The 26,795-nt window shown below is 38.5% G+C and overlaps 2 protein-coding genes across 4 annotated transcripts in view; one reads left to right on the top strand and one right to left on the bottom strand.

The window, feature by feature from the left end:
* The window catches only part of MARCHF5 (membrane associated ring-CH-type finger 5), a 29,030-nt gene extending 26,270 nt beyond the window's left edge, over window positions 1-2,760 (top strand). The window contains exon 6 of the mRNA XM_084289917.1: window positions 419-2,760. Coding sequence (XP_084146043.1) covers window positions 419-535 — 117 coding nt within the window. The 3' untranslated portion in view covers window positions 536-2,760. The remainder of the gene's footprint in view (window positions 1-418) is intronic.
* Window positions 2,761-20,491: 17,731 nt separating this feature from the next.
* IDE (insulin degrading enzyme) overlaps window positions 20,492-26,795 on the bottom strand; it is a 65,195-nt gene continuing 58,891 nt past the window's right edge. For all 3 annotated transcript variants that reach the window (XM_084290417.1, XM_084290415.1, XM_084290416.1), the window contains exons 24-25: window positions 25,582-25,649; window positions 20,492-24,405 (exon numbers count right to left, since the gene is read on the bottom strand). In XM_084290417.1, the coding sequence (XP_084146543.1) occupies window positions 24,310-24,405; window positions 25,582-25,649 (164 nt within the window). In that variant the 3' untranslated portion in view covers window positions 20,492-24,309. The remainder of the gene's footprint in view (window positions 24,406-25,581; window positions 25,650-26,795) is intronic.

Here is a 26,795-nt window from a genome sequence, read left to right as displayed (position 1 = left end):
TTGGCAAGTGATGTCTTTCACAGCCTTGATTATGGAAAGGTATTGTTCTTTGTGCCATCTATAATATATTCAGAGAAGGGAGGAAAGCAGATGTCTATCTGTTTTACTTTGTTCTTTAAATAGGATAGATTTTGACTTCTAGAATACTTGTCAAACTCTAAGAAATAAGAGCTTTCAAAAGGATCTATAGGTCTGGTTTGTAATCCCTTATATATAACCTGAACCTCTGCAGTACTGCATTGTGACTGAAAACTTTGTCTGTTGTAATCATTTGAAATTGTTCTAATTAGCTGAACTTCAAAAGAAAATGCTATTTGGTTGGAAAATAAGCTTTCTTTAACAAGAATTTTTTTGCAAAGAGCATTGCAACGATATGATTTTGAAAACCTACAACATTCAGTATCTCTTTTTATTTCAGGGTGGAATTGCTTTTGTTGCTATAAAAGGAGCTTTTAAGGTTTACTTCAAACAGCAACAGTATTTGCGCCAAGCTCACCGCAAAATCTTAAATTATCCTGAGCAAGAAGGTGCATAAAGCTGTGATCTTCTGATGTCGTACAGTCTCACCTAACAAGTTTCCATGTTGTATTGGTTCCATCATTATTGCACAGTAGTGGAGAATTGTGATAAGTTGCTGCTCCTATTTTTTTTCTTTAAGTATAATAAAGCACTGTCATATGGCAGGATAAATCTTTTCAGAAACCACTGAACCTAAGAATGTGACTTGCTTTCATTATTTTTGGGTATTTCTTATGGGCAACAGGATTCTGAAACAGGTTCTGAAACAGCCAATATGCTGAATAGGGGGGGAAAAAATAGTATTGACTACAGAATAAAAACACTTTAAATTGTGTAGTTAATGTAGGCCTCATCCAGATGCCTTTTCTACTGTTTTCCCACCCAGGCTATTATCCATTTCAGCACTTCACACAATGAAGGGACTTTTTTGTTTAGAAAAAGAAATGTGAGTCACTACTAAGGAGAAGTAATTGTGGGACATTGGTCAATAAAGATTTTTTTGTTGTTGGTGGTGTGAAACAGGGAGTGCGCAATACTCAAATGGCTGGCCAGAGACAGCAGAAGACAGGTAACTGCAAGACTTATGTCAGCTTCAGTCACCTAAGTACTAGTTGTCAAAATTAGCATGGTTTCCAGGTGACTCATTGCTGATCATTTTTACTGTCCTGTTGTATCTTCTGCAGTGCCTAGTGTCACTTTCTCATGGCCTTTTTTTACTGTTCTGTAACATTGGATAGCTTTTGTTTGTTTTCCCCTTCACAGTAAAATAATCACATGGGAAGTGAATTTCAGCTGCTTATTTTCTAGTTAAGTATTAGAGCAATTGTTTAGTTCTCATGTTCCTTTTGATTATGTAAGCATCTGTACAAGTGAAAAGAATTGCAGAAATGTGAGGAAACATTGAACACTAAAGCCACGTTTAGAAGGAAGCTGTCAGTTTAAACTTCCAGTTCTGGGTGCACACATCAGCTCCTGTATATGGATTAGATTCTTCTCTGCCCAAGCCAGCTGTAGTGGAAGGATAGTCAGGAACACAGGCTGGTGGAGGGTGACACTACACTTTGGGTCCCTAACTTGAGTATACTACGTACCAGCAGGTTAGACAGTTTAAGACAACTTGAACCCATTCTGTAGAGAACAAAAGATAAATCTTAAGTGTGTAATAATCTAAGTTAATTTATTTATACAGTAAGCTCTACTGTTACAGTATGTTTGAAGTAGCCTGCTGAGGGAGACATTAGCACTTCAGTTATTTGATGTATTTATAAACTTCAACAGAAATTAACTGTTTTGTGAAGTTAAATTTTGACAAACATAGTATGGCCATTTAATATTCATCTCAAACCTAACCTAGATTTAGTACCTGGAGTTTTCTCTACAACAACTTGTTTTTTTGCAGTTTACTTTCTTGTTCATAATAGTACATCAAATGCATGGAGGCAGGTTTAAAAAAAAATAAAATGAAAACAATTAAAAAAAAAAAACTTAGTGGAAGTATTCATAAGTAAATATTAGTTTTCACCAGAAACAAAGTAAATGCAGAGTGAACTTCATATTTGATTGCAATAATGTATCTTAAAGAAATTCAAAATATGGTACCTTTTCTATAGTATGATTTGTCTTAAATACTGAGATGTAATATTTTAGAACTGTATAGAAATGTATATAATGGCCATCTAGTATTGAAAAAAACTACAGGTATTGAAAATTATATATTCAATCCATATCAAATACTTCAAGGTTCTTGCTGTAACTGAAGAATTACTATCATCTTGTAAGGCTGCTGATTATATTTGTCTTAGTGGGCTCACTTTTATATAAACTTTAAATAGAGCAACAACCTCTGCAAGTTGCTGCTTTCTGTAAGATAGTCTTGAAACAATGTAATACATATTTGTTACAGAATTCCTCATTTCGAGAAAACAGCTTTTCAGTGGTCTTCACTGTATATATTTCCAGACAATTTATTACTGTTTTTTAAAGTTTCTTGAAGAATTGAATGATGCAAATTAGCGGTCTTGAAACTTGTTCTATGGGAAAGGTCATTGTCTTTGCCGAAAATTGAAACTATTGTAAAAAAAAAAAAAAAAAAAAAATTACAAAAAATACTGTATGGATTATAAAATGATTTAAACTGAGTAGCAGATGGTCATTACTTTGGTTACTATGTTGTAAATCTTGTTTTTGGTATTGCAAATTATAGTTATGTTGAATTAGGTTGAATAAATATTTTTTACACTCCCCAGTGTATTTTGTGAGTTGAACAAAAGCCTACAGCAAAACTACTGAATGGAAAATGTTGTGTGGTAATGCGTTCCTAAAGATTTATGTAGTAAATTTAAGTTGATAGCCCAAAGAAATATCTTGGGGTAAAGGAAAAATTACTTTGAGTCTTTAAACTCATACTGAAATTTACAATATATCTTTCTGCCTTCTAGTGATTAATTAAACAACATAGGGGAATGCATTTCTCAAACATCTAAAGCAAACTAATCGTTGCACCATGAAGGGCCTCTGGTAATACAAAACTGGGATTGGGAGTTACTGGATATCTCTGGGTTGGCTGATGTACTGAGTTTATTTGGGGAATACACTGATCCCTTTTCATTGAGGAAGATCATATTGGCTGCAGGAAGGATTTTTTTCACTAATGGTTAATTTATGTCCCCTTACCTTCAGAGAAGGAGTATTAAATGTTATCTAGCATTTCTCAGTGTACATTCTTATCTTGAACTTGGTTTCTCTTCTATTACATCAACATTTATGCAAGAAATGAGCCATAATTATATAAATTATTATGGGCAATGATATAATTTCCCATAATGTTTCTCCTCTTCACCTCCTATATTAAACTCTTAGATTCAGATGGGGTCCTACTATACTTTTCAATATTTTAGTTCGAATTATTTTTTTTCCTTCATTCTTTACCTTGCAAAAGCTATATTCACAACTGTTTCTTTGTGCTGCCTAGTTTGAAATATTAATTCCCTCAACTTCTGGAGTGTTTTCTCAAAAACTGGTGGTCTCCCTTGACTATCAGAGAGGGATCCAACAATGTTGCTAGTTAAGACCTATCTCTAGGGAAGTACTTAGAACAGATCTGTACTTGTATGAAAAACAGTGCAGGGATGTTGTTGACTACAGAGTTAGCAACATCTGAGGACACAACTCACTGTAAACGTGCCACAGAAATTCTAGTCAGTGGCAGCTGTGAGGTTCCCCCCCCCCTTTTTTTTTTTTTAATTTTTTTTAATCCATGGTGTGGAACTTGGACAACTGGTTGTGGAGTAGGTGTTTGAGGGTCCAGATACCTGGAGTAGTTTAGCTTCTTTTTAGAGTTTTTAACCACAGATAACTATGTCCTTCGCATGGTGGTCTTGATTTTTTTTTTTTTTAACTGATGGGGATAACTGGGAGCAGTAGAACACAAAGATCATGAATGCATTTACTATTAGACCAGTAATCTTGCTTTTGGAACCCTATGTCTGATGTTCTATGTTCTGCGTCCATGTGGTTTGCTATTCTAGTTTTCTTTTTTGAAGAACTAGGATTAAATTTATTTACTGAATCACTAAGCAAGGCTATGTTCTCATCAGAAATGCAGTGCTAACAATTACTGCTTCCTGCTTTTAAGTATAAATGCTAGTTTCACTAACATGGCTGGCTTTGGAATTTTGTTCTAGTAGGCAACTGTGGTCAAAACTTCATTTTAAAAACTTCTTTTAAAAGTATGTTGGAGAGGAATAACAGAAGAATGTATGCAATCTCATCATAGGTTAAAGCTAGGAAATCCTGAAATTCTGAAAGTCTTATCAATTGTCCTCATCAACAGCTTCTTTACTCTGCATCCTTGCAAAGTCACTCTTCTGTTCTATACAGCGTAACACAGAACTTAATATTTAAGCCCCCAAAATAGTTGAGTATTCATTTCCTCTCGTGCAGTTTGAGAAATGGCAATTAAATTGGAGGTGGTTCTGTTTTGGCAGGAGTGTTATCTATAATCTTAATTTTCTTCCTGTTTTTCTCCCAAAACATAGGTCTGCGTGGGGCTATTTGATTGGGGTGGCAGTTGTGACAGTTAACTAAACGCATTAGAAAGCTTAAGAGAAGAGCTGCTTCTGGAAACTAGCCTTTGTACTGAGTTTTCTCAAATTTTTAATTTCAGCCTGTGAATTAATAAATCTTACTGAAAGTTTTCTTGTCTGTAGTTATGGATATGTAAACAGCAACATATTAGAAAATGGTTGTGGCTGGGACTGAAACAACATAATCCATCGCACTGCCTTAAGACAGGATCAATTCTATTTACAGTATTGTCAACAGAACAGAACTTAATGCAGGCAGTATTTAAGATAATCTAAAACCATTAAGGCAATGCAGTGTTAATTGTCTACTTTAATCTAAATGGCTTAACTTCTTTTAACATTGGAGAAATTTAGCTATTAACACCTTGCTTACTTCTACATCAGTTTCCCTGAACTGACACCTTTTGACTCTTCAATTAACGTGACTTATTGGCAGCTTACTTGTTTCTACTTCTTTACGGGGTGGTGGTGGTAATTCAAATGCTTCAAGAAACTGTACGTGCTCTTTGAAATTTAACTTCATGATGTAAATACATACTCTTCTTGTATGAATACATAACTCTTCTTGCACGCACAGAGACCACACCACTGTATCTGGCAGTACATCATCCTCATCAGCGCAGAGCCTCTCAGTATCTTAACTGCCATATTTTAGCCCTGTTGATTGCAAAAGGCATGTTTTTTCCTCCTACTCATACACACTTACTGTGATTTTGGGAAAGATTCTCACTCAAACCTATCTCAGTAAATCTTGGCATAATCTGGGAAATTAGAAACTAGCATTCCTTATCAAATAGGTTCAGTTCTTGTAGATGTTGAGGCCAAGACTTTTCTCCACTGCTGTTTAGCAGGCTGCTCTATTTGTATGCGCTGTAAAAAATAGAAATATTTGTGCCAAAGGTTGCCCTGTATTCAAGACTATTCAAGATCCTTCTGCTTTATTAATTCATGGAAATTTAAGGTGGGCTTTGTTTTTAGGGCTTATTCAAGAACTCAAGTAATATAGCTAGCTTTCCAGAAAGGCAACAGTGAAAAGGTGTGTGCAAATAAAATATTACTGCAAGTGAAAAAAGTCTTATGTGCTATGGAATATTCTGTAAACAGGGGTAGACTATATCATTAGATCACAGCCTCCCCCTACGTCCAAGTTTGAAGGCACATGGCCTCTTTGTTCTTGCCAGTTAGTTATTCATGTGCTCTGGATACTTAATTGTGTTTGCACCTCTGAGTATTATAAGCACAAAGGAGTTATTTCTGGTTGTGCCATACTAAGTACTTCAGTAGAAAAAATTCCATTCTGGAACCACTAAAAGCAAATAGTAGACATGACTTGAAACTGCCTCAACTAAACAGCTCAGCAGCACCTGTCAAAACATATCTTGCAGGCACCTCGTTTAATGCTGGATGACTAAGCCATGGAAAAGTGATTGCCTAAGCAGCGGGCCTCAATAGGAAGTACTATGTTTATTTAAAAAATAAAAATCAAAATTATTATGCAAGTTATTTCCAGTTTCAGGGCACTGTCAGTCATGCAGCATGCACAAGTAGAGATGTTTTTGGTGTTATTTTTCCACTCTTGCTGCAATTGAGTAACATTTTGCTGCAGCTAACAGGAGCTGATGAAAGAACACACTGATCTAGTTACTGTATGTGTAAGGACTAGTGGGAGGTGTCTCTGCCCATGGCAGGGGGTTGGAATTAGATAATCTCTGATGTCCCTTCCAACCCAAACCATCCCACGGTGACTATTTTGTGAGTAGTTGCCGTTTCTTTGCTATATTCATTAAAATAAGCTAATATTCCTATTTAGTGTACTCTGGAAGAGACTTCTGGTATTGGTTTTCCAGACACTTTTGATGCACAGAAGATACAAGATCTAGGATAGTACAGAATCAAAAGCTTTCTGATTTTTACCAAAATTATTTTTTTTTCCTCCTTTAAAATTGTAGCTGGTTCAGATGCATTCGATAGAAGAAAATCTTTACCACCTTCCTTCCCTTGCATGGTTCCTATGGATAGTTCTGTGTGTTGCTGGTGGTAGCCTGCAGTGTTACTTATGCACAAGTTGCATGTTATTCTATTTCAAGCATCAAGACTGCAGTGCAGGAGGACAGTCCTGCTTCTCCACTACATTTTCATTTCAACTTCAGGGATTTTTTTTCCTAATTTAAGACAGATGTTCGTTAAATATATATATAACATTATAACAAATCCCTCTGGATGAGTAATGTTGCAGAAGCTTTATGGAACACAAGTTTCACGATGAAAGCCTTTTAGAGAGGGGGCAATGATGGAATGAAACCTTGAGGGTCATTCCTAGTGGTAAGAAAAAATACCCTTTTGACATTACCCAAGTACTTCTGTACTGAGCTATGAGTGACTAGTAGAATTCCACATAACCAACACACCAGCAATTCTTTTGATGATGGAGAGGGGCATAAAAAACTGTTGCTAACCTGTAAGGTTCTGAACTTCATTGAACAAAGCTTTCAGATTTTTCTTAAATTCTTTGGTGCCTTTTAAACATGAAGCTATGCTTTTTCATTCTTTTAGTGGTTTCTTTTGAAAAAACATTAGCATCTTCTAACTGCAGGGTTCTCTACCTCTAGAATGCTGTTAAATTTCAAGATACCATTAAAGCGTTTTCCACTTACCCTAAATTAAATACATCATAAATTAAATACCATGCATGCAACTGGCCTTCCCCAATTACCATGTCCAGTTTCCTGCAGCAGACACACTGGTAACAGGGTTTCCTTGCCCATCTCTTTTCAAAGATGAACGAAAATGCAAACTGCTCATGAATTTAATCCTTATAGCCTTAATTCTGAAAGTGGATGCTTGCATTTCTTTGTTCAGCTCTAGAAGCTTTCTATAAGAACAATGTTTTCCTTTTCTAAAGGGGCTCAAAATTAACCTCTGGTTAATAGGTGGTATCATCATGATTTTATTAATGCATTTATGACATTTAAATGTAGCTAGTTGTATGCCCAGTGACAGGGAGAAAATGTATTTCTTGTGCTTTCAGGCCTTAAGTTATTTCAGATAGAGTCAGAGTAGGTGATCACAGACAGTCCGTAGCGTTCCTTTCAGCAACTCCTACTCCAAGCACTTCTGCCTTGCTGAGCTAAAGCATGTGCTATGTGTTGGAAACCCTTTACATAACACGTACGGATAGAGTTGTTAGCAGCCCACAGAAGATGTATTTTGTCCTAATCTACAGATAAGATAAAACAAAAACTAGCTTTACTAGTAGGATTTGTGGATATTACAAATAAAACCTGCCCCAACACAACCTGCAATTTGCCCCAGATGTAAGGGATCATCTTGTCTCCTTAAAACTCTGAGCATCATGGGGTGTTTCTTGACCCCATGAGAACCTTGAGTACATCTTTTGCAAAGATTAACACTGCATGCCTTGTAGCGCTCAGCTCCCTGTGCCCCAGTCTTATTTCAGTACAAAAATAGGGGAAAATCCTTGTGCAGAGAAGTGCAGTTACAGACAGTATGGCTGTAGGAAGTTGTTAGAATGGGAAGTGATACTGCTGACACCTCCTGAAGTGCAAGAGGTTACGTGTATGAAATAACTTTACTAGCTTCTTATTTTCAAAATGGTGGCACTCAGGTGTTAGAGGAGGAAGTAATGATTTGCAAGCTTGCAATCCACAAGCAAAATGCATGTGCCCTGCTTTCCCTATTTGTTCTTGTTACCACAACAATTAAATTGTATAAACCTTAGTGTTTTCCTTCCTGTCTCTTCACTGATGAATACAACCATGTATGGCATCCACATATGAAGGGTTTAAAGAAAGTCAAAACAAATCATTTCTGTCTAACAAGCTGGACACCTTCAAAAGCCTGTTAGACAGTCAGCTTTAGGAGCCTCATTAGAGGATAATTAGTTGCATCTGGATATTCCTCAGGAACATATTATGAAAATGTTTTAAAAAGCAGAGCATAAGACTTGAATTCATCCCTTTTGGCAGCTGCATAATCATCGCCTCAGAAGGCATGCAATCCTTTTCTTGCACCTAAAATATACTCTTATGAGTAGCAGTCAGTGAGCCAATTTTAAAATCTGTTTGCATACACATGAACACAATCAAGCAAAACTGAGTATAATCATCAGCCGTGACGTGCAGCTTGGAGGGGGGCTTAGAGTTTTGTTTTGGTTACGTTCTGGTTTTGGAAGAGCAAGGCCCATGAGTGTGCACCACACGAAGGGCACAAAAGGCATGCTGGACTCCCTGTGTGGCAGTTCTGCTCTAGTCAGAAAGCAAATAAAGCCACTGAAATGTAGTTAGGATAAATCAAATATGCACCACAATTATATAGCACATGGTAGCAGGCTCCAAAAGCAAGTGGTGTATTTTTGCATCCTAACATTTCCTGTATTCCCAAAGCAGAGCCTTTTCTTATTGTACTGTTGAGATGTAATTAGATGGCCTCAAAATATCTCCTCTGTAACAACCCTTTTTGAACATCAAGTCTCTTTACTAATTGATTTGAGGAACAGTATCACCATCAAAATGACAGTATTTTTCTGTCCAAAACATAAGGAAGCAGAAGCATGGGGAGTTAAGAGTACCAGAATTTAACTTCGTTGTATGCTCTCCCCATACTTCTGCAAAGATCTGCACTGGGACAGAGTTCTGAACGCATACCAACTGCCTGGCAGCAAACATATTTAATATCATGTCTAGAACAAGATCATTCCTCCCTATCACAGATGTGGTTGCAATATAAGCCTAGAGCAGATGTTGGAATTGTAAAATTCACAATTATCTGAAAGTGGATCTAGGCCCTGCAGCAGGTGAAGTGCCAGTACCTGCCAGCACTTGGTGTTCTTGCTCCTGCTGCTGCTCCTGCCAGTAGTTACGGTTGTGCCGAAAATGTACTTTCAAAGGTCAGAGATAAAGATAGTTGGGCATGGATTTGCAATCCTGAACACATGTAGTATCTGAGATGATCTGATCTCATCTTCCGGTTCCGTCCTTTTATAGTTAATCTCCCCATTCTCCAACCCTATATGAATTGTAGATTTTGGCTAATGTTCCTGGTATGCCTCTGGTGGTTGGAGCTCTTTCCATTGACAGCAGTTCATCAGTACGGCTAAACAAATTCACTGTAAGCTGTCAAACAGAAGACAAATGACAGCTTACAAAACAGAATACTCGCTCAACTGAGACAAAACTTCCAGCGCCAACAATGACGATGGTGGGGGAGCAGAGCCTATCGACTTATAACTGCCAATTTAGCAACAGCTGAGCCTGTACTTATCTGAATTGGTACTTCTGCTAAATTCAGGATGTTTTTGTCCTGTGCTAAGCCCTGACGTTAGCAGATACAATGCAAATGTGGTGTTCCAAGGAGAGCTCCTCTCAGAACCCAGCAGGCGGTGCTTAGTCTGGGGACACACTCCTAGGGGAAGGTTGTTTTTTTCCCTCGGGTGGGCACCTGCTGCTGAACTGAGATTTTTCTGGAGCTGCTTGCTAGCATCAAGGTGGTGAGCACGCACTGATTTTTTCAGAAGAGGTTTGCTTTTGTGCTCAGTTCCAGCCTTAGCCTTTTTTCTAAGCCTAAAATGTAAACTCGCTTCTCTTTTTGTTTAAAACTTTCATATCGTGCTCTTGGGAGTCCTGTCTAAATAACTGCTTATCTTTGGACAGTACCTCATAAAACTGGCATTCTGCTTTACCACGAAGTGGTTGCCATCGAACACTGCTGAATAAACTGTAAACATGCCTGATTCTGTCAAGGCCAGGAGATTTGTAGGAGATAATTACTGTTTAGCCTATGATTTGCTGTCTCATTAAAAGATGTTTCAAGTTAATGAAAAGCATATAAAAGGATATATGAAAATATGCAAGAACCATTTGTCCGATCCATTTAGAAATAAATTCAGTTCAATGCAGTAAAGTGCAGACAGGAATGGAGTAACAACAAATGCTCTTGTCCTTCTAAATGAAAACCGGTGTCTCAGGGGGATTTACACTGGAACAATAATTTTCTCACAATCTAAATTTAATCATCAATTACAACATTTCACATTGAAAGTCCAAGTTAAAAAAGAACATCTGTTTAGTGTATTGATGATGTTAGTATACGTCATGCTTAAAACAGAAAGTGAATACAAAATCCTGATATTTGACTTCACTACAAGAACAGGAGATGTAAAGAAGCTGGAAGACACACACCTATTTTCTCTCCTTTATGTGTAGGTGTACCACTATCAGTTTTAGGCCAGCAACCTTCTAACCCACATTGTATACAGAAGGAGCTGAGTACCTTTTCCAAGCTGACAGGTACTCTATTCCTACATATAGCTTGCTATAGGGTATGCCAGAGAAAAATAAAGTTGGAGGGATGACATAAAAATAAGCTATAGGATACAGGCAAGGGAGGAAGTTGCCTTCAGCTGAAATTTGAAATGTTACAGACCAACATGCAGCAACCTAAAAGGCTTTGACAGGCCTATCATCTGAAAGGGTATAATTTCCTTTCCCATCATATATTCTCAAAGTCATGGCTGCAGTCCTTTCTTCTTTTAATATGGGCAGCATGTTTGGTTTGCTTTTTGGAGATGAGACAGCTCTTAGGCTTTTATATCACCTGTGGTCCAAGGCACCAATATTTGAAACAGCTTTGACCAAAAAATGCTGTGCCTGAGCTCAGGCATTGGGTCTTGCTGGAAGGGGCAGGGGCTGGTGGCACCATTCACTTGCAGCCTGTGTGTGTCTGGTAGGAAGAGCACAGTCTGTCCGTCTGCACCCCAACTCCAGCAGCCCTATAGTATGGCTTCAAACTAGCTGTTTGGGTGCAGATTTCACTCAGACATTTCTAAGTCATCCTTGGGATGTAAATGCAGGGCTAACGCCATTATTCAAACATTGCTCTTATTTAACTAACTGCTATTATCAACATGTAAGGAGACTTCAGATTTACAAGGCTGAAACTAAAAGTGAATGAGGAAAGATGCTGAACAACAGCTTCATCCATCGTACCACGTGTAACACTAAGGTCGGACTTGCTGTTAAGTCTCCTTAGGCCAAGCCCATGGCTTTGAGCAAGCCATGGGGCAGCTGGCACTGCCCACCCTGGCTGGGGGGTTCCAGTTCCCAGGCCCAGCTCCTGCTGGTGGCCTGACAGCGTGAGGCAGGTGGCTGTGAAGGAGCATGGAGACATGCTCCTGCCCACTTCAAGGCAGCCAGCTCCTAAAGCTCACCCTCAGGCTCGCCCCTATTTGTCTACAAGAATTCAGCTTTGCCTCTGTTGCTTGATTTAGATAATTTATTACAGATGTGTGTATGTGAATCTGACGGAGAGGGTCAGAAGAACAGAACTTGGAAAGGAAGCTCAGCTTTCCTAGTCTTGCTCTTTGATATGCAAGGAACATCACGGTGGTTAATAGGCATAAGTAGGTCTAGGGCCAGTCAAGTTCTGACTCATCTCCCCTCTGTATTGGGGCAATATGCTTTCTGCATTAGCTGATGCCTTTGAAATAAAAAAACTGACAAAGGGAAAACAAAAGGGAACTTAACAAAATGTCATAATTAATTCAACAACATTGTAAATCACCAACTGCAATGTTATTCAAATGGGGTGAATAGAAATTTAAATAATTCAAAATATTTCAAATCTCACGGCAGTTACTCAATTGAAAGCTCAGAAGTTCAGATCAGTCCAGAGGGTACATTTCTAATGCAGAGGACTTCTCTCAAGCCAAGAACATGCATTATCTCTGCAGTGTTCTTTTCAGGCTTACAGCTTGAAGAGTACAGTTTATTCATCTGTCAGATTTTATGCACTTCTTGCCAGTGTACCATTTATATCTTATTTCTCCAAACCAGAAAAAAAAAATGTATTTTTAGAAAGAGAGAGCAAGCAGAATAAAGCTCTTAAATACAAATCAGCTGATTCCGAATCCCTTCTCCATTTTCTATCTCCTTCCACCACATTGCCTTTGAGTTAAACCGGTCATATGAGCTTTTGCTCTCTGTGACAGAATTACCGACAACGGTATAAGCAGTTTATCCTTGCCCTGTGCAAACCAGGCATCTCCTCCAGGCAGCTGTATTAGAGGGCTACTGGAGCCAGGTGCAGCTCAGGGACACACGCCTGGCGGTGAGTGTGACTTGGGAAAAGGAAGCTCCCATCGCATGGCAGACAAAGACAAAAGGGCAGACATTCGCGTACTTCTGTGTAATTCCATTCTTTATTCATGGTGCAAAGTATGCAGCTAATGTGAGTTACATATTACTGCCAAGGTAGTTTTTCCTCTTGTGCTCTGTGGTGAAGGCTCACACTGCCCCTCTCCTTCCTCAGCATTCATATGCCTGCATGTACCCCCACAAGGAACAGGGGCATAGCTAGGCATTGGAGGCGCACACACACACAGTTCTCCCAAACTAGGAAGACTACATAAAAGAGGCACTCAGTAGCACAGACTTGGCAGGTGACTGTGCAGGATCCTTTCTGTTCAGGGTTAAGTTGGCCTTACGTTACAGAGCTCTGTGAGGAAAGGTTCCTCCTCCACTCCCACCCGACACACGACACATGGAGGCTGCCACCGCCACCAGCTTGCCTGACATTTCCTTTAATAAGGTATGTTTCTAATTGCTAAGATGCTTGTCAAACTTTAAACACCATGCTGGCACGCTGACTATGTGGCCTGTGGTGAATAACTATGGGAGATTTTTTCTGTGATGGTTTAGCTGTTTAATGAGGAATTGCAGCAGGTCTCTGACAGACTCAGAGTTTGAAGCAGCAAATTGAAAATTAGGTGGTAGGGAGGGCTTCAGATTGGTGGCTGAGGTGGTGGCTTTTGTGAGTTTTACGAAATTCTACCCAAATTCCTTGACAATTTGAAGTTCGAATCTGCTTCAGATTGCTGAAACTGAGGTGAAATGTCCCAAGGCTGTTTGTTTGTGTGTGTGTTGTGTGTTTTTTTTTCTTTCTTTCTTTCTGTAAGGGGCACATTAAGAGAAGAAATGGTTCTTTTCTTAGCACTTTATACTCTACTTGTAGTCTTGTACAGCTGGACTTGAAAGCAGCAAGATTCCCCCTGCTTTGCCTGTCTTTTTCAAAGGCACAAGATAAAATACAGATTCAGCAGCACATGTAGTGGACAAGGAGCCTGTTTGGGGAGTGAGGGGTGGTTAAGAAAACTGTGTAGGAGCGCGATTGTGGGCATTAAGCTGTTCCACAGTGCCCACAAGCCACAGAAAGGCTGTAGCAGGGAGCAGGGGATCACAGGCAGCTGAAGGAGGCGGGTGACAAATGGGTGAGGAGGTGAGGACTGAGAATGGCCAGGGCAGATGGACGGGAGAAGGATGGGGAGCCAGAAACAGAAGAGATGGTTGGGAAGGGGACGGGGAGGCCTGTCACCGTGAGGCTGGAGCAGAGCACGCGCTGCAGCTCCTCAGCACCTGCGAATGCCACTGATAGGGGCTTATCGCACGGGCACACGCACGGCATGTGATGACCTCATGGCTCCTGCTCACGAGATAATGCGGGTCCTGATCAGCAATGGAGCACAGCAGGGAAGCTGCACTCTGCTTTCCTTCAGTTTCTTTTATTTTTTCTTTTTTTTTTTTTTTTTTTTTGGAGCTTGAACACTTGGCAATTACACCCTGACATCCATGCCATCAGCAGCATATCGCGAAGAGCCCCATTACGTCAAACCCACCAGAAATTGGCGGCCTCACAACTCCCTCCAGGCACGGCTCCGTACCTTACGCGACCGCGCACAGCCCCCCTGCACCCCGCTCTCTTGGAGCCTCGCTCCCAGGGCAGAACGACGGCTGTTTTCACGGGCTGCCCCCGTGACAGCGCCGGTATCTCACCGTTTCCCTCAGAAATGCGGGCTGCGACGGTGCGAGGAAAGCGAGGCCACGGCATCTTCCGCCGCCATCTCGCCCCGCGGCCACAGGGCGGGCGCCGGCCCCCGGCCCCCCGCCCGCCATTTCCTCATCGGCTTTCCCTCAGCGAACCCCCTCCGCTGCCGGCCGGGCCCCGCTCCCCGACTCACGGAGCTCCCCGCGGGTTGCTGCTCTCGGTAGCGCCTCACCGCGGCCGCGGCCATCGCTGCGGGGCCTGAGGCGGCGCCGCCGGCCTGGGCCCCTCCGCGGGAGGGCGGCGGAGAGGAGGGGGCCCGGGGCCGGCGCTGCCTGGCACCAGCCCGGCCAGCGCCGCTGTTCCCGCCGGAGCTGCCCTGGCCCAGCCCTTCCTTCCCTCGGCCGCTGCAGCATTCCCCAGCCGTCGAGGCTTTGCTCAACCTGTGCACCCGCCCGTGGGCATAGTGTCCTGCTTTAAAAACGGCACCTTGTGCACATAAAATCTGAGACAGTGGATCTGCTTCCAATGAACCTTACAAAAAGCAGTGCCTGGATTAACTGAAGTGACAAAGCATGCACCAAAGTGCTCGTTTAAGGGATCCAAGAAAAGACGAAATATTTCAAGAAGCTGTTATCAGCCTACAATTATTTTATTTTCTATAAATTGTCTATTCAGTGATTCAGATTTTCTTACTCTTGGGAGTTTACACAAAATATCCCCCTGACCCCACACAGAGAAGCTGAAGCCCCAAGATGGAAGCTGCCACTTCAGCCACTGCACCTCACTGTATTCCACAGAGGGAGTCTAAAATCAAAATCCCAGCCATAACCCCACCTTGCGTGCCAAATCAGAAATAAAGAAATATATTCATGAAAAGCTGTAGTAGCTATATGTAACAATACATTTCAACAAACAGTATTTTTATTTAATATTTTATTTTTTTTTACGAAACTAATTGCTTATGTAGGTGAACATTAGGACAGATAAGACAAAAGCAATCAGTTTAGGATGCAACACAAAACAAGATGCGAAACTTGTGAAGATAAAGATTTCATGCAGTCTTGCTACTTATAAAAACACATCTGGACGATTTTTGAGATTTAAAAGTAATTTATTTTTTTCAGATTAAGCATTTGGAGTTCTCTACGTTTTTATCCCTAAGAGTCAAACAAATATGATTTTCCTCATCCAAATGAAGAGAATCGTTTTCATGCATAAAGATGAGATGCACAACTCTTCACATTATTATAGGGAGTAACAGCAAATGTTGTATCGTATAGCACCAAGAATTTCAATTACAGTGTGAAGATACCACGAAAGCTCCTTGTTTCACGGTGAATCTTTTTACACTGATATTTGTATTCAGAACTACACACTCTTCCAAGCAATGAAAATTAAACTTCACATTGGAAATACAATGTAGCTGTTTAAAACCCTTGACACTTTCTATAAATTAAGCTATTAAATTTGATTTCTTCTCTTGCATAGCAAATTTTCTTTAAACTTTGAAACGGTTAAAACTTAAAAAATGAATTTTTCCTCTCCTGGTCTTCCTTTATCCCCAACCTGGTCAAACAGTAGGAAGTAATTATTTAATAGGCAATGACTACATCATGAATCTGGACATTCCTCTGCAAATTAAACATACAATCCTACTCTTAATTACTGTAAAGATAGCACTATGGAGTTCAATATTTACTGTCATTTATGTCACTTCTACTTTGCTTTCCAGGCTAAATATATTTTGGTAAGTGCCAATTCTAAAGACTCAGCAAGGAACCAAAAAATAAAAATTATCATCTTTCATCACCTGCGTGTCCATAAATAAACCAAGCCATTCACTTTGCTTGTTCAGCCCAAAGATTAAGGAGTAGATGTAACATGTAATTTTCAAATACATACACATATACCTTTTATCTGAGGGCACTGGTATCTAGTTGGAAATGGCACTTATTAGCGCATTAATAAATACTGTAAAATGTGAGATATAATTGAACTTCCTTTCTAACAAGCAAAAGGTAGTAACATTTAACGTTAAATCACACAAAATGAACAACCTGTGGACTAAGGAGACTTGCTTTAATGCAGCTGCTGCTCAGGAACAGAACTTTAATATCTGACAGATGCATCTGAGATTGCAAAGGGCCAACAAAGATGGGACCAGTCTCCATCCTGATACCTTCTGCCATTCACCTGCTTTCAGAACCAAGAAGAAACATTACAAATGCAGCTCTTTATATCAAAGAGCTGCTGTTGGCCTGTGGATACTGCAGTGCTATTCATTCTCATTATGTCTCCTAATTGTGCAATCTCTCTCCCACAATCCCAGTCTGTCAGAACTGTGCACATTGGTGCCAGTATATTTCTGGTATTGTATATGAGGGCATCTCAGCACGTTCAATGAACCAGAAATTACCAACAGAATATGCAAGACATTTTAAGCATACTGACTGCACTATCGCTTACAGTCTTAATCATAAATATAAATCTACACCCAGTTTTGATTTTATGTTGCAGTTCATTTTTTGAGCAATTACCTCTTCCTGAGCTACTGGACTATCAGACATATTACATCTTTTAACACAGCATATTATTTACTTTAGCCTAAGAGAAAGTGTTGGAATAGTAACACTCCAAACGTAACTAATATAGATTTTAACAAATTTAAGTATCTTGGGATTTATATTTATCTTCATGGTGCATGTATTCCTGGAGAATAGCAGGGCAGCTCCTCTGGCATCTTTTAACTGATCTGTCACAAAAGAGCTCTGTAACTTCATTGCTAAATTAAAGTATGAAATTAAGGACTATTTAATGCCCTTTCTATACAAGCCTGATAATCTAGATCTCAAATTAAAGAAAAAAATAATGTCAAAAAGAATTCCAGGACAGTTAATCTTTCCAAACTGTATTTAAGACTACTTCAAATGGTTAGTCAAAGTTTATATATATATATATATATATATATTACAATGGTTTTGGCATATATATATATATATATATTATAATTTAGAACTCTTAAACATGCTACAGGGCATCACATTTACCTCAGTTGTCAGATCAGCTTGAGTATTTATTTTGGGTTTAATCTCTAATCTCCAAGTTAACTGAACTGTCCTCCCCTCCCTTTTTTTGTTTTTTGTTTGTTTTGTCTGTTTAGTAGACAATGTAGAGTTAATAAAGTTAATCAGAGATTCTACTACCTATTATTCTGTTGCTTTCAAAGCTCAAAGAAACTTAGGCTGTTCAGACACTGCAAGTTGTCCTGAAAAAAGGTCCTGCATTGACTCTTAATTATTCAACTCAACATTTAAAAAGCCAAATAAAAATTATTAGCTATACAGTGCCACACTTGTGCATTAGTAGTTCACAGACAGAGCACAACTCCTTTTTACATGAATTTATAATTACACACAGTGACATAACAGATAGACATGACTATTAGACACGAAAAGCAAAATGGCATGCAACTAGCTGCTTTCAACTTATATGCGATATCTTCCATTTCAACATTATTTTTATTAAGTGGCTCACAGTGCGGGAAAGCACCCAAGCTCACTCTTACATTTTGTATACACTGAGCTTAATACAATCTTCCATATTTTAACATTCATAAACATCTTTAAACTAATGATTATTGACATTTAAATTCAAGTAGAAAATCAAAACTACAAGCAATCTTTGTATATGCATTCTTCAAGTTACACCAAGTATACAAAGTATTCCACTCAGTTATGTCTACTTCCAGGAAAAGGCTGCATATAAGTTACATTTTTATTAGATTGCTCACAGTACTAAAATCACGTTGTGCATACAACAGCAGATCAGTCTCCTGTTGTGGTTGAGTAGCACCTGTTTTCAATTTATTTCTGAACTAGTTTGACTTGGTTAAATCTCCCACTTTGCTGAGCTTCAATAGCAGGCCAGCGTGGCTCTCCAGGCGGAGACATCCTGCAGATGCCAGCTTTGTCTTTTTATCTTATGGATAAAAGCTTGCCATGATTAGAAGATGCATTCTAATAATGAAAAATAGCCTAGAATATGCATGCAGCCCACAACCAGTGGATGCCAGTGCTAAAGGGACACTGATGATGCTTTTGGCTGATATGACAATGGGGATAACCTGATCAACTCACCCTCGTCAGAGACCTGACAAAGCACAAGATGACACAAGGAACTACACACTCAGCTTGTGGAGATGCTAGATCCAGTTATAAGTACAGATTCTTGTGTTTCTAAAATATATTTAATACTGCAGACAATTTCATCTGGAAATATCAATCAAATCTGTGAACTGGGGAGTCATCTACAGTGATGTTTTCAGATTCCTGAAGTTTCACCCTTACCAGATAGGTATCAGTGAATGATAGTGGTATTTCAGCTGAAACACAGAACTTTCACAGTAAGCATTCATAAGAAATGCCTTCTTTCCAGTACTGCAGAAGGCTAGGAACACAAATACGAGCAGGCTTAAAGTTACTGGAATGACAAAATGATAAGAGATGGGAAAACACTGAACTGTTTGACAGCTTACTGGCTCCAGGGCACTGACAGGCACTAACCTACCATGAACCTCCCTTGCTTTTACATACATGCACAAATCAAAACCTGTCAAATCCTAGTGCTCAACCTTTGGGTCAAAACCTGTCCTGCTAGAATTACTTCATTCTAGAGCAATTTGGAAAGTCTGGAAATACCAAGTGAGCCATTTTTGAGCACTACTGCTTATATGTTTCTGACGTTTAAAATCAGCTCCAACACTATCTTGTCAAATGCATCACTTTAATAGCTATATAACACACTTATGAGCTGTGTCCACTAAAAGGCATCACATCCAACATTACCATCTTCAGTGCCCACATTCAGGTGTCACTAACAACTGCGCACACCCAAATTTTCTGTCTCAGATTTCCCAGAATACCATTTTTGTACATGCCCTGAGACGACTCAGCCTTAGAAACGTCAATTTTTCTCACCTCCCAGGAGGCTAGTGCAGGCTGGGAACCCCCTTATTCCCTTCTGTTGAAACAGTTCTAACTTTGTAGAGTGAAAACATGTGCATGCATGAGCCCACAGGTACCATGGGATGCCCACTTCTGCGTGCAGGTAAAGGGGAGGGGTGGAAGTCCTGAGTTCCAGCTGCTGCTCCAGTAAAAAGTTTACTTATCTGTAATGTACTACATTACATACAGTGGCGGCCACTAGAAAAGTACAGTTCCTTGCTCCCCTTCTTCAAAGAGAAGCCGAGCAGGCAGTGAAAAGCTGCAATGGAAATCTGAAGGAGAAGGAGGCATGTCTAATACACAGTAAGGTGGTGAGCATGGCAACTTGGATCCCTCCCACAGGAGTTTCCCCCTAACTAGTCCGGTCAGGTTCTTGCTCAAGGCAACAGTAACCTGGGGTCCACCTAGAGGCGTGCATCTCTCTCCCCATGCATTGCATCAACAGTCCAAAAATCCAATTCAGAATTTTGCATTGCATCATAAAAGAGGGAGTCCTGAAAGTTAACAGCAGCAAATGTGCAGCACGGTGGTGCCTACATCCCATAACGTTTCAATTGTAGAAACAGTTAATGGCATTAGGGTGGCTTAAAAATATTCATTTAAGCAGCTATAAGTATTTTAAACCTTAAATTCTGTTTAGATGCTTGAGCTCAATTAAGTCGGTTTAATTATAACCATTCCCATTCCACTGGATCTTTGGCCTTAAACACTCTTGCTTCTATTGATTCACAATTTGGGTTTCAGATCCTATTGACATTATATTCCACCAACAGCACTACACTACAACTTACATTTTTTGAATAGTAAGTAGACTCTGAAATGCTTCAGCACAATCTACATATGCGAGGCTTCTTTTTAAATTATATGAAAGGTAAGAAAGGTGCCCGACTCTCTGAGCTCTTCTCCCTTTAAAATAGTTCAGAGGTGGCCTGTATTGTGTAGCTTGCAGCAATAATATTAACAAAAATGAAAATCAGAAGAAAAAAAATTAGAAATAAAGTATTTCAGAGTTGAATTTGAATATCAAATTAGCCATCAGCTCAAGGAAAGGATCCAAGCATCATTTTAGTCAACGATATCAGTTCAATGGTCAACTATTGAAAAAACACGGAAACACATATGAAGAAAGGCATAGAAGATAAAGATTTTTTACTTTACAGTGGAGATACAGCAAAAGCATACTAACCAGTTATACAGTAGGGAGAAGATAGGCTAGAATTCTGATCTTGTGTTAAAACAAAAGCTAGAAAATAATAAATGAAATTAAGAAGGTATGCAACGGTTTCTCCATACATTACGGTTACACTCTTGAATGATATAATTAACACATTATCAATAGGGGCTCTTCATACCCCCCCACTTAAAACAACAGTCTGAAAAAATGATTTATTACGTCTAAAAGTGATGGTCTAGGTGTATTTGGACAGTTCTTTTGTTGTTTTTTTTAGTTTTTGAAAAGATAAAAGAGCCCATGATTCAAGATTCGTACAAATTCCTAACAATAAGAGTGGAGAATCCTAATATTTGGGTCTAAGTAATTTTCTAGATTGGCTGAAAGCATTTTATTCCTCAGCTGAGATTGCCATTCACTCTTCCCAAGGCTGAGGACAAAACCTCTTTACCCTGCTAGTTATCAGACGTTAGGTTAAGGAGCCCCATCAGAACAGCAGAAGGGCATGCTGACTTGTATTTTTATGCTGTCACAATTCAGATTATTTACTGCTCTAACAATAACACACTTCTTTCTAAGCTTTCTGAAAGCAATCCTGTGGTGTGCATAGAACAAAATGATCAGAGTTTAATTTCTCAAAAGCAACACTAGTGTAAAGCTGCACCAGCCAAAATTAAGTCTGTCTGCAGCAATGCTCTGAATTTACAATTTCAAATCTGATTATTAAAATCCTGTCTTGCGCAAATATTTCTACCTTTACAATATAAAGTTTTAATACACTCAGAGAGCAGCACAGGTGATCTACCTAAAGAGTGTGGGATGACACATGGGAAGTCCCTCAAAGCTCCCTGGAAGTGAACGGGAACACTTCTCCACCAAGGCTATTCTGCCTAACCAGTCCAAGAACTGCATCACAGAAAATCACTATTAATATATAGTAAAAAACACATGCAAGACTGACAGATGTAACATTACCAGTATGAAAACAATATATTAAAATGAAACAAATTAATAACTCCAAACATTAAATTCAGATTGTTTATTGTAAACAGAATAACGCTAGAACTCTGTCATACTGGCTGTGTCACATGCACCCAATTCCACATCAACTGCTTAAAATAGCACTTGCAAAAATTACAGTTATGTAATAATAACTTATGGTTTCTTACATAAACTAATTAACAAGCACTAAAATTGAATTACAGTGTATTCTAGGTAGTTTTTTATTGCTTGTAGACACTGCAGCTTTGGATCCATTAAAATGAATCCATTAGTATGCCTGAGTTTATCAAAATTTACTGCTATATCAAACTCAGAAACTGTAAAATGCTGGAGAACACTTAAAAGCAATTAAAAGTTGTTGGAAAACCACATGTGCTTCCACATCCAGTCACAGAACTTTACAATTTTACGTTTTTTCCTCTGAAAAACATGATTTGTTGTTTGTGATAAATACACTGCCATTCCAATTTATAGAATTTGTTAAAATTAGAGTTCATAGTACTTCCATGAATATATATATTTTATTTTTTTTTACACTCGATAGAATCAATTTGATTTTATTCACCATAAAAGCGGTCTGTTTAAATACCACTAAATCCCAAAATATATATATTTTTTAATAATACGTTGTCAAAACTTTTAATATATATAATACAAATATTTTTACTAAGAGAAAACTATAAACAAAAGCAAAACACAGGAGGGTTAAAAAGTCCATTTTACATGAAGGAGCCATGAAAAACATGGTGAACAAAGACACCTGTACTATTTTTGCTGATACCATGTCTGATTTTTTTCCCCCTCAGGCTACAAAAAATCCTTGCTAGCAGACATTCCTGGCAACAGGTTACATCACAAACTATCATCAGATTTATTAAAGGGATGTTGAAATATGTCCTGTCGACCTTTGAAACAACTTAAATACACTGCATTTACTCAGTTAATGCAGACTCAAATTAACAGAACTTGAAGCCTTTATCCTGGCAAGCATGCATTTAACTGCCTCCAGAGCCAGTGTTAATACGAACATTAACTTGGTGACAAGAACACCCCTACTGAACACACCAGGTTCTGATGCACACATACATGACATACATTTCACATCAGTGCCTTAGTTTTAGGTACTTCTAATAGGAAGCAACTCTCAGTAACACCCAACAGCAAGGGCTTATATGAGCAGATTTTCTGTCTTCAGTGCTTTGCATACTCCATCCTGTCTGAATAGCTACAATCAATTTTATGCATTAAACATGTTAGAGAACTTAGTAAAATGCTACCTTATCTTTTTCAATTTGGGGAGTTTATCCTGATATGCTGTCTCAAGTGGAAGACCACTCTGCAATTCAGTAGACTTGGTGAAGATTAGATACTATGTATTGTTTTGACATTTCACTAAGTTATGGGATATATATACAATAATCTTAGCGTAATTCTTGATCCTTCTGGGTTTTGCACAGCCTTCTTTAAAGTAGGAAGGAACATTTTGTGATGTAACCTGAACCACACTCTGTGGTGCAGCAGTACTGCTAACCCCATACTTTTATGTTTTTAAGTTAAGTTAAACGTTTTACGTTTTTAAGTTAAGTCAGCACCGTGCTCTTCAATGCCTTTTTGAAAGGGCAAAAAGGGCTTACACAGATGTATCATAAAAGCGAGGCATCTGGTTCATTACAGGGCCTATCTTTGATATTCATCTGTTCTTGAGTCAAGAACTAATTAATGCATGCTTAAAGTTATTTGCATTAGTAATACTTTGCTGGACTGAGACCTAGTATAACAAGTAAGGCAAAACATACTGACAGAGAACTCATGTAGTCTATGTGCAACTGAAAACAAAAAAATGACAACAAAGTATTTCATATACCATATGGAAACAATTCAGAGTAACACTAAAGAATTGAACAGGATGTTGACAGTACCAAGACTAGGACAACACTTTTGTTAAAAAAAAGTAAGTTGCACTATTAAAGTGTTTCCAGCATTTCACAACTTTGAATATAAAATGTCCCCAAATTTGTATAGAAAGATTAAAATCATGCTCATATCTTCTGTTATTCTCATTGAGACAATTCGTTCATTTATTACTGTGTTGTCAAATCCCCCCCCCCCTTTTTTTCCACCAGTTTTCACAAAAATTAAATAGAAAATATGTTGGTTGCATTAAGGATCAATTTAAAAAGTCTCATTCAACACTTCAAAAAAATGTGACACTTTCAACTTTTAAGAAAAATTGTTGACCCCATCCCAAAAAAAGCAGCTCCTTCTCACCCCCCTCCAATCCCCAATAAGATTATTATTGGGCTATTAAATGGTGTTTTTCAGGAACAATAAGGGTATTTCAAGCAATTGTTTGCTCCAGAGGCTAATTTTACCAAAATTAAAATTTGAAGGGGTATTCTATTTCAAAAATATACTGCATCTACAAGATTTTTTTTTTTATTGTTATTGATTCAGTTGATTTTGGTTTCCAACAGGTTGTCTGTAATATAAATGACACATGACCACAACTGATTTTTCTATACTCTCTATCCCTAACACACATCTAATGTCAAATGAACCAAGAAGGAATTTGGGACTTTCATAATGCACAAAACCATTTGTTCTAATAGTCTTTGATAATTTTGTTCATCATGAAGTCCCGTGAAACCATGTCAGTACTGATCATTTGCATTTCTTCATCCACTGGGGTTCTTCACAGTTTTGCAGCCATGAAATTGATATGTGGTTTCACCAGGGGAAAGAGTGGCAGACTGCGCTTGAACTCTGTCATATTTTCAATCACACTTGGCTGCAAAGAAGCGTATGCAAAAAAATTCTGCTCAATTATCTTTAATCGGAAGACTGAGAAATTCCTCACAACATTTTCTACAGCTACATATATACACACATCTTTCTTGTTCTCTTTTCTGCAATTTTAATGATTCACGGTTCATTATTACAGGATCTTCCCAAATAAAGTGTTATTACTTATGAAACATATAGTTTCATATTTACTCTGGATAATTTAAAACAATAGCTATAATGCAGTAATTGCATTGTTAATAATGGCAGGTATTTTAGGAAATGCAGAGCTTGTCTTTTCATTTATGACCTCTACTTAAAACCATCCCAGCTCTCTGTTGAAAGTCACAGTTAAGATCATAAAAACAATAGCAATTCAATGAGCTATTATTTGTAGTTGCTGCAATAAAGTCACTTTTTAATATTTCAGTCATAATGGCGAATATAACCACATTTAATTCATATAGAAATTTTCACCCGTGGTGATTATTTCCTTATTTCACCTTTTATAAGCACTGAATAAGATCTACTACTGCATTGCAAAATGACAATTACCTACTGGGACAAACATTACCATCCTTCTTCAAGCAAATTCATTTGAGTCCAGTAACGGCCCAGTGCTATCACATCTACTCACACAAACAGCACCATGAAACCTGTAATACTTATATGGATAGAATTTGTCAAATTGTTCCATTCACAGGGTACACACTGATGGGAATGTGGATTAAAATTCCAGCCTTTAAGAAAGTGACCAGATAGTTGGGTGTGTGGTTTCATTTGTTTGGTTGTTTGTTGTTTTTTTTTGGTTTTTTTTGTTTTTTTTTTTTTTTAACAGAACATAATTTTTTTGATGCACATTCATCCTTCTCCTGGTACTTGATACATCCTAGTATTTTCAGATAATAACAATAATAATAATCTGTATTTCATTCCACAGGGTAGATACTCAGTAGAGTTACCTACTTCTATTAGCTTTGATTTCAATGGAATAGAATGAGCAAAGAACAGCAGAGACTCTCAGAAAAAAACCTGTAGTTATGACAATGCATGTGTAGAAGAGCTAAACCATCAACTTGCTACAGTATAAATATCAAGTTTGTACTTCCTCCCTGTAACCTTACTCTGTAATGCTACACTTTAAAATACATCCTGGGATTTTTTTGGTGTGGTTTCTTTTTACCTGTGGTAGTGGTGGTGCTGGTGCCAGGTTCACATCATTTTGGCATGGAAACTCTCCAACAACAGGGCCTATTTAACATCATCAAAATTATTTTAGGAACATAATTCAACCAGTACCTTTTAAATAACAAAGTGATTTCTGTTATAAGACATACATAGATAAAAAGCACAAGTTAATAATTTTCAGGTATCTCTAGTGTAAGACTTTCTGAAGATTTTGCTTTTATAGTCCACAACTGTCTTTAAAAATACAAGCAGATTAATCCATGACTTGACTTGAGAACATGTGCTCAGGCAGTGCCTTTTTTCCATTTTGCTTAAAAATACAGAAAATATAGAAATAAAAACTGCTTATCTGCTGAACAATGAATACTTTAAACTCTTTTTCAGTACAAATTGTGAATGCAAGCAGTACATGCAATACTGTAAATGCCAGCTGTATATGCAACAACAGCACATTGAAATACCAATGACAGAATATTTCAGTAAGACATGCTTCTGGAGGCATGGGGATTACTCTGTGTACCAAACCCTCTTTAACAACCCCAAGTCTTCCTTGTCTGTCCCCATGCATGCCGTAACTACACTCCCCCCTTGAACTTCTTGCATCCAATCTATCTGTCCCACGAACACGTGGTCTTAAATTCCTCAAGCCTCCCTTGCACTATCCCCATACTCAAGTTTCAACCCCAACTTTTACCCTCAGAGTTCAAGTGCTTTCCCCAGAAGAGATTTTAGGGGGAAATACTTCCTCCTAAAATCCCAGATCTCTGCACTATGCTTCCAGTTGTTTTCCTCTGCCAGGGGAAACGGTGTGTCTGTCTCCATGCAGGGTTGTCCTTCAGAAGATTTTTTGCCTCCAGTGCATTACTCTCTTGGGCTGTTGTGCTTTTTTCAAGAATGCACATTTGGACTTGCAGGAAATCCATCACAATCCCAATTTCTCTTTCATGGCAGAAAAGAGGTCACTTGACAGTTTAAATGTTTTAGGAGTAGAGGAATACATGGACAGAAGCAAGAATACCTTGCTATAATCACTGAAAGAGTTACCAGATGTTAGGCTGCTCCCATGCTTCCCTTGGCTTGGGAAGGTACTGTTCCAAGCAAATAAAAAACCTTTTGGCAATATAGTTACTTGCTTTTAAAAAAACTTCAGAGTCTTTAGTCCATCAAAGTATTAGAGCCAATTCTATTTAGTAATGATTAACCATGAAA

Source organism: Netta rufina, assembly GCF_964035555.1.
Source record: "Netta rufina genome assembly, chromosome: 7".
Lineage (NCBI taxonomy): Eukaryota > Metazoa > Chordata > Aves > Anseriformes > Anatidae > Netta > Netta rufina.
Note: the sequence above shows the minus strand (reverse complement) of the source record. Positions and strands in the feature narration are given on the sequence as shown.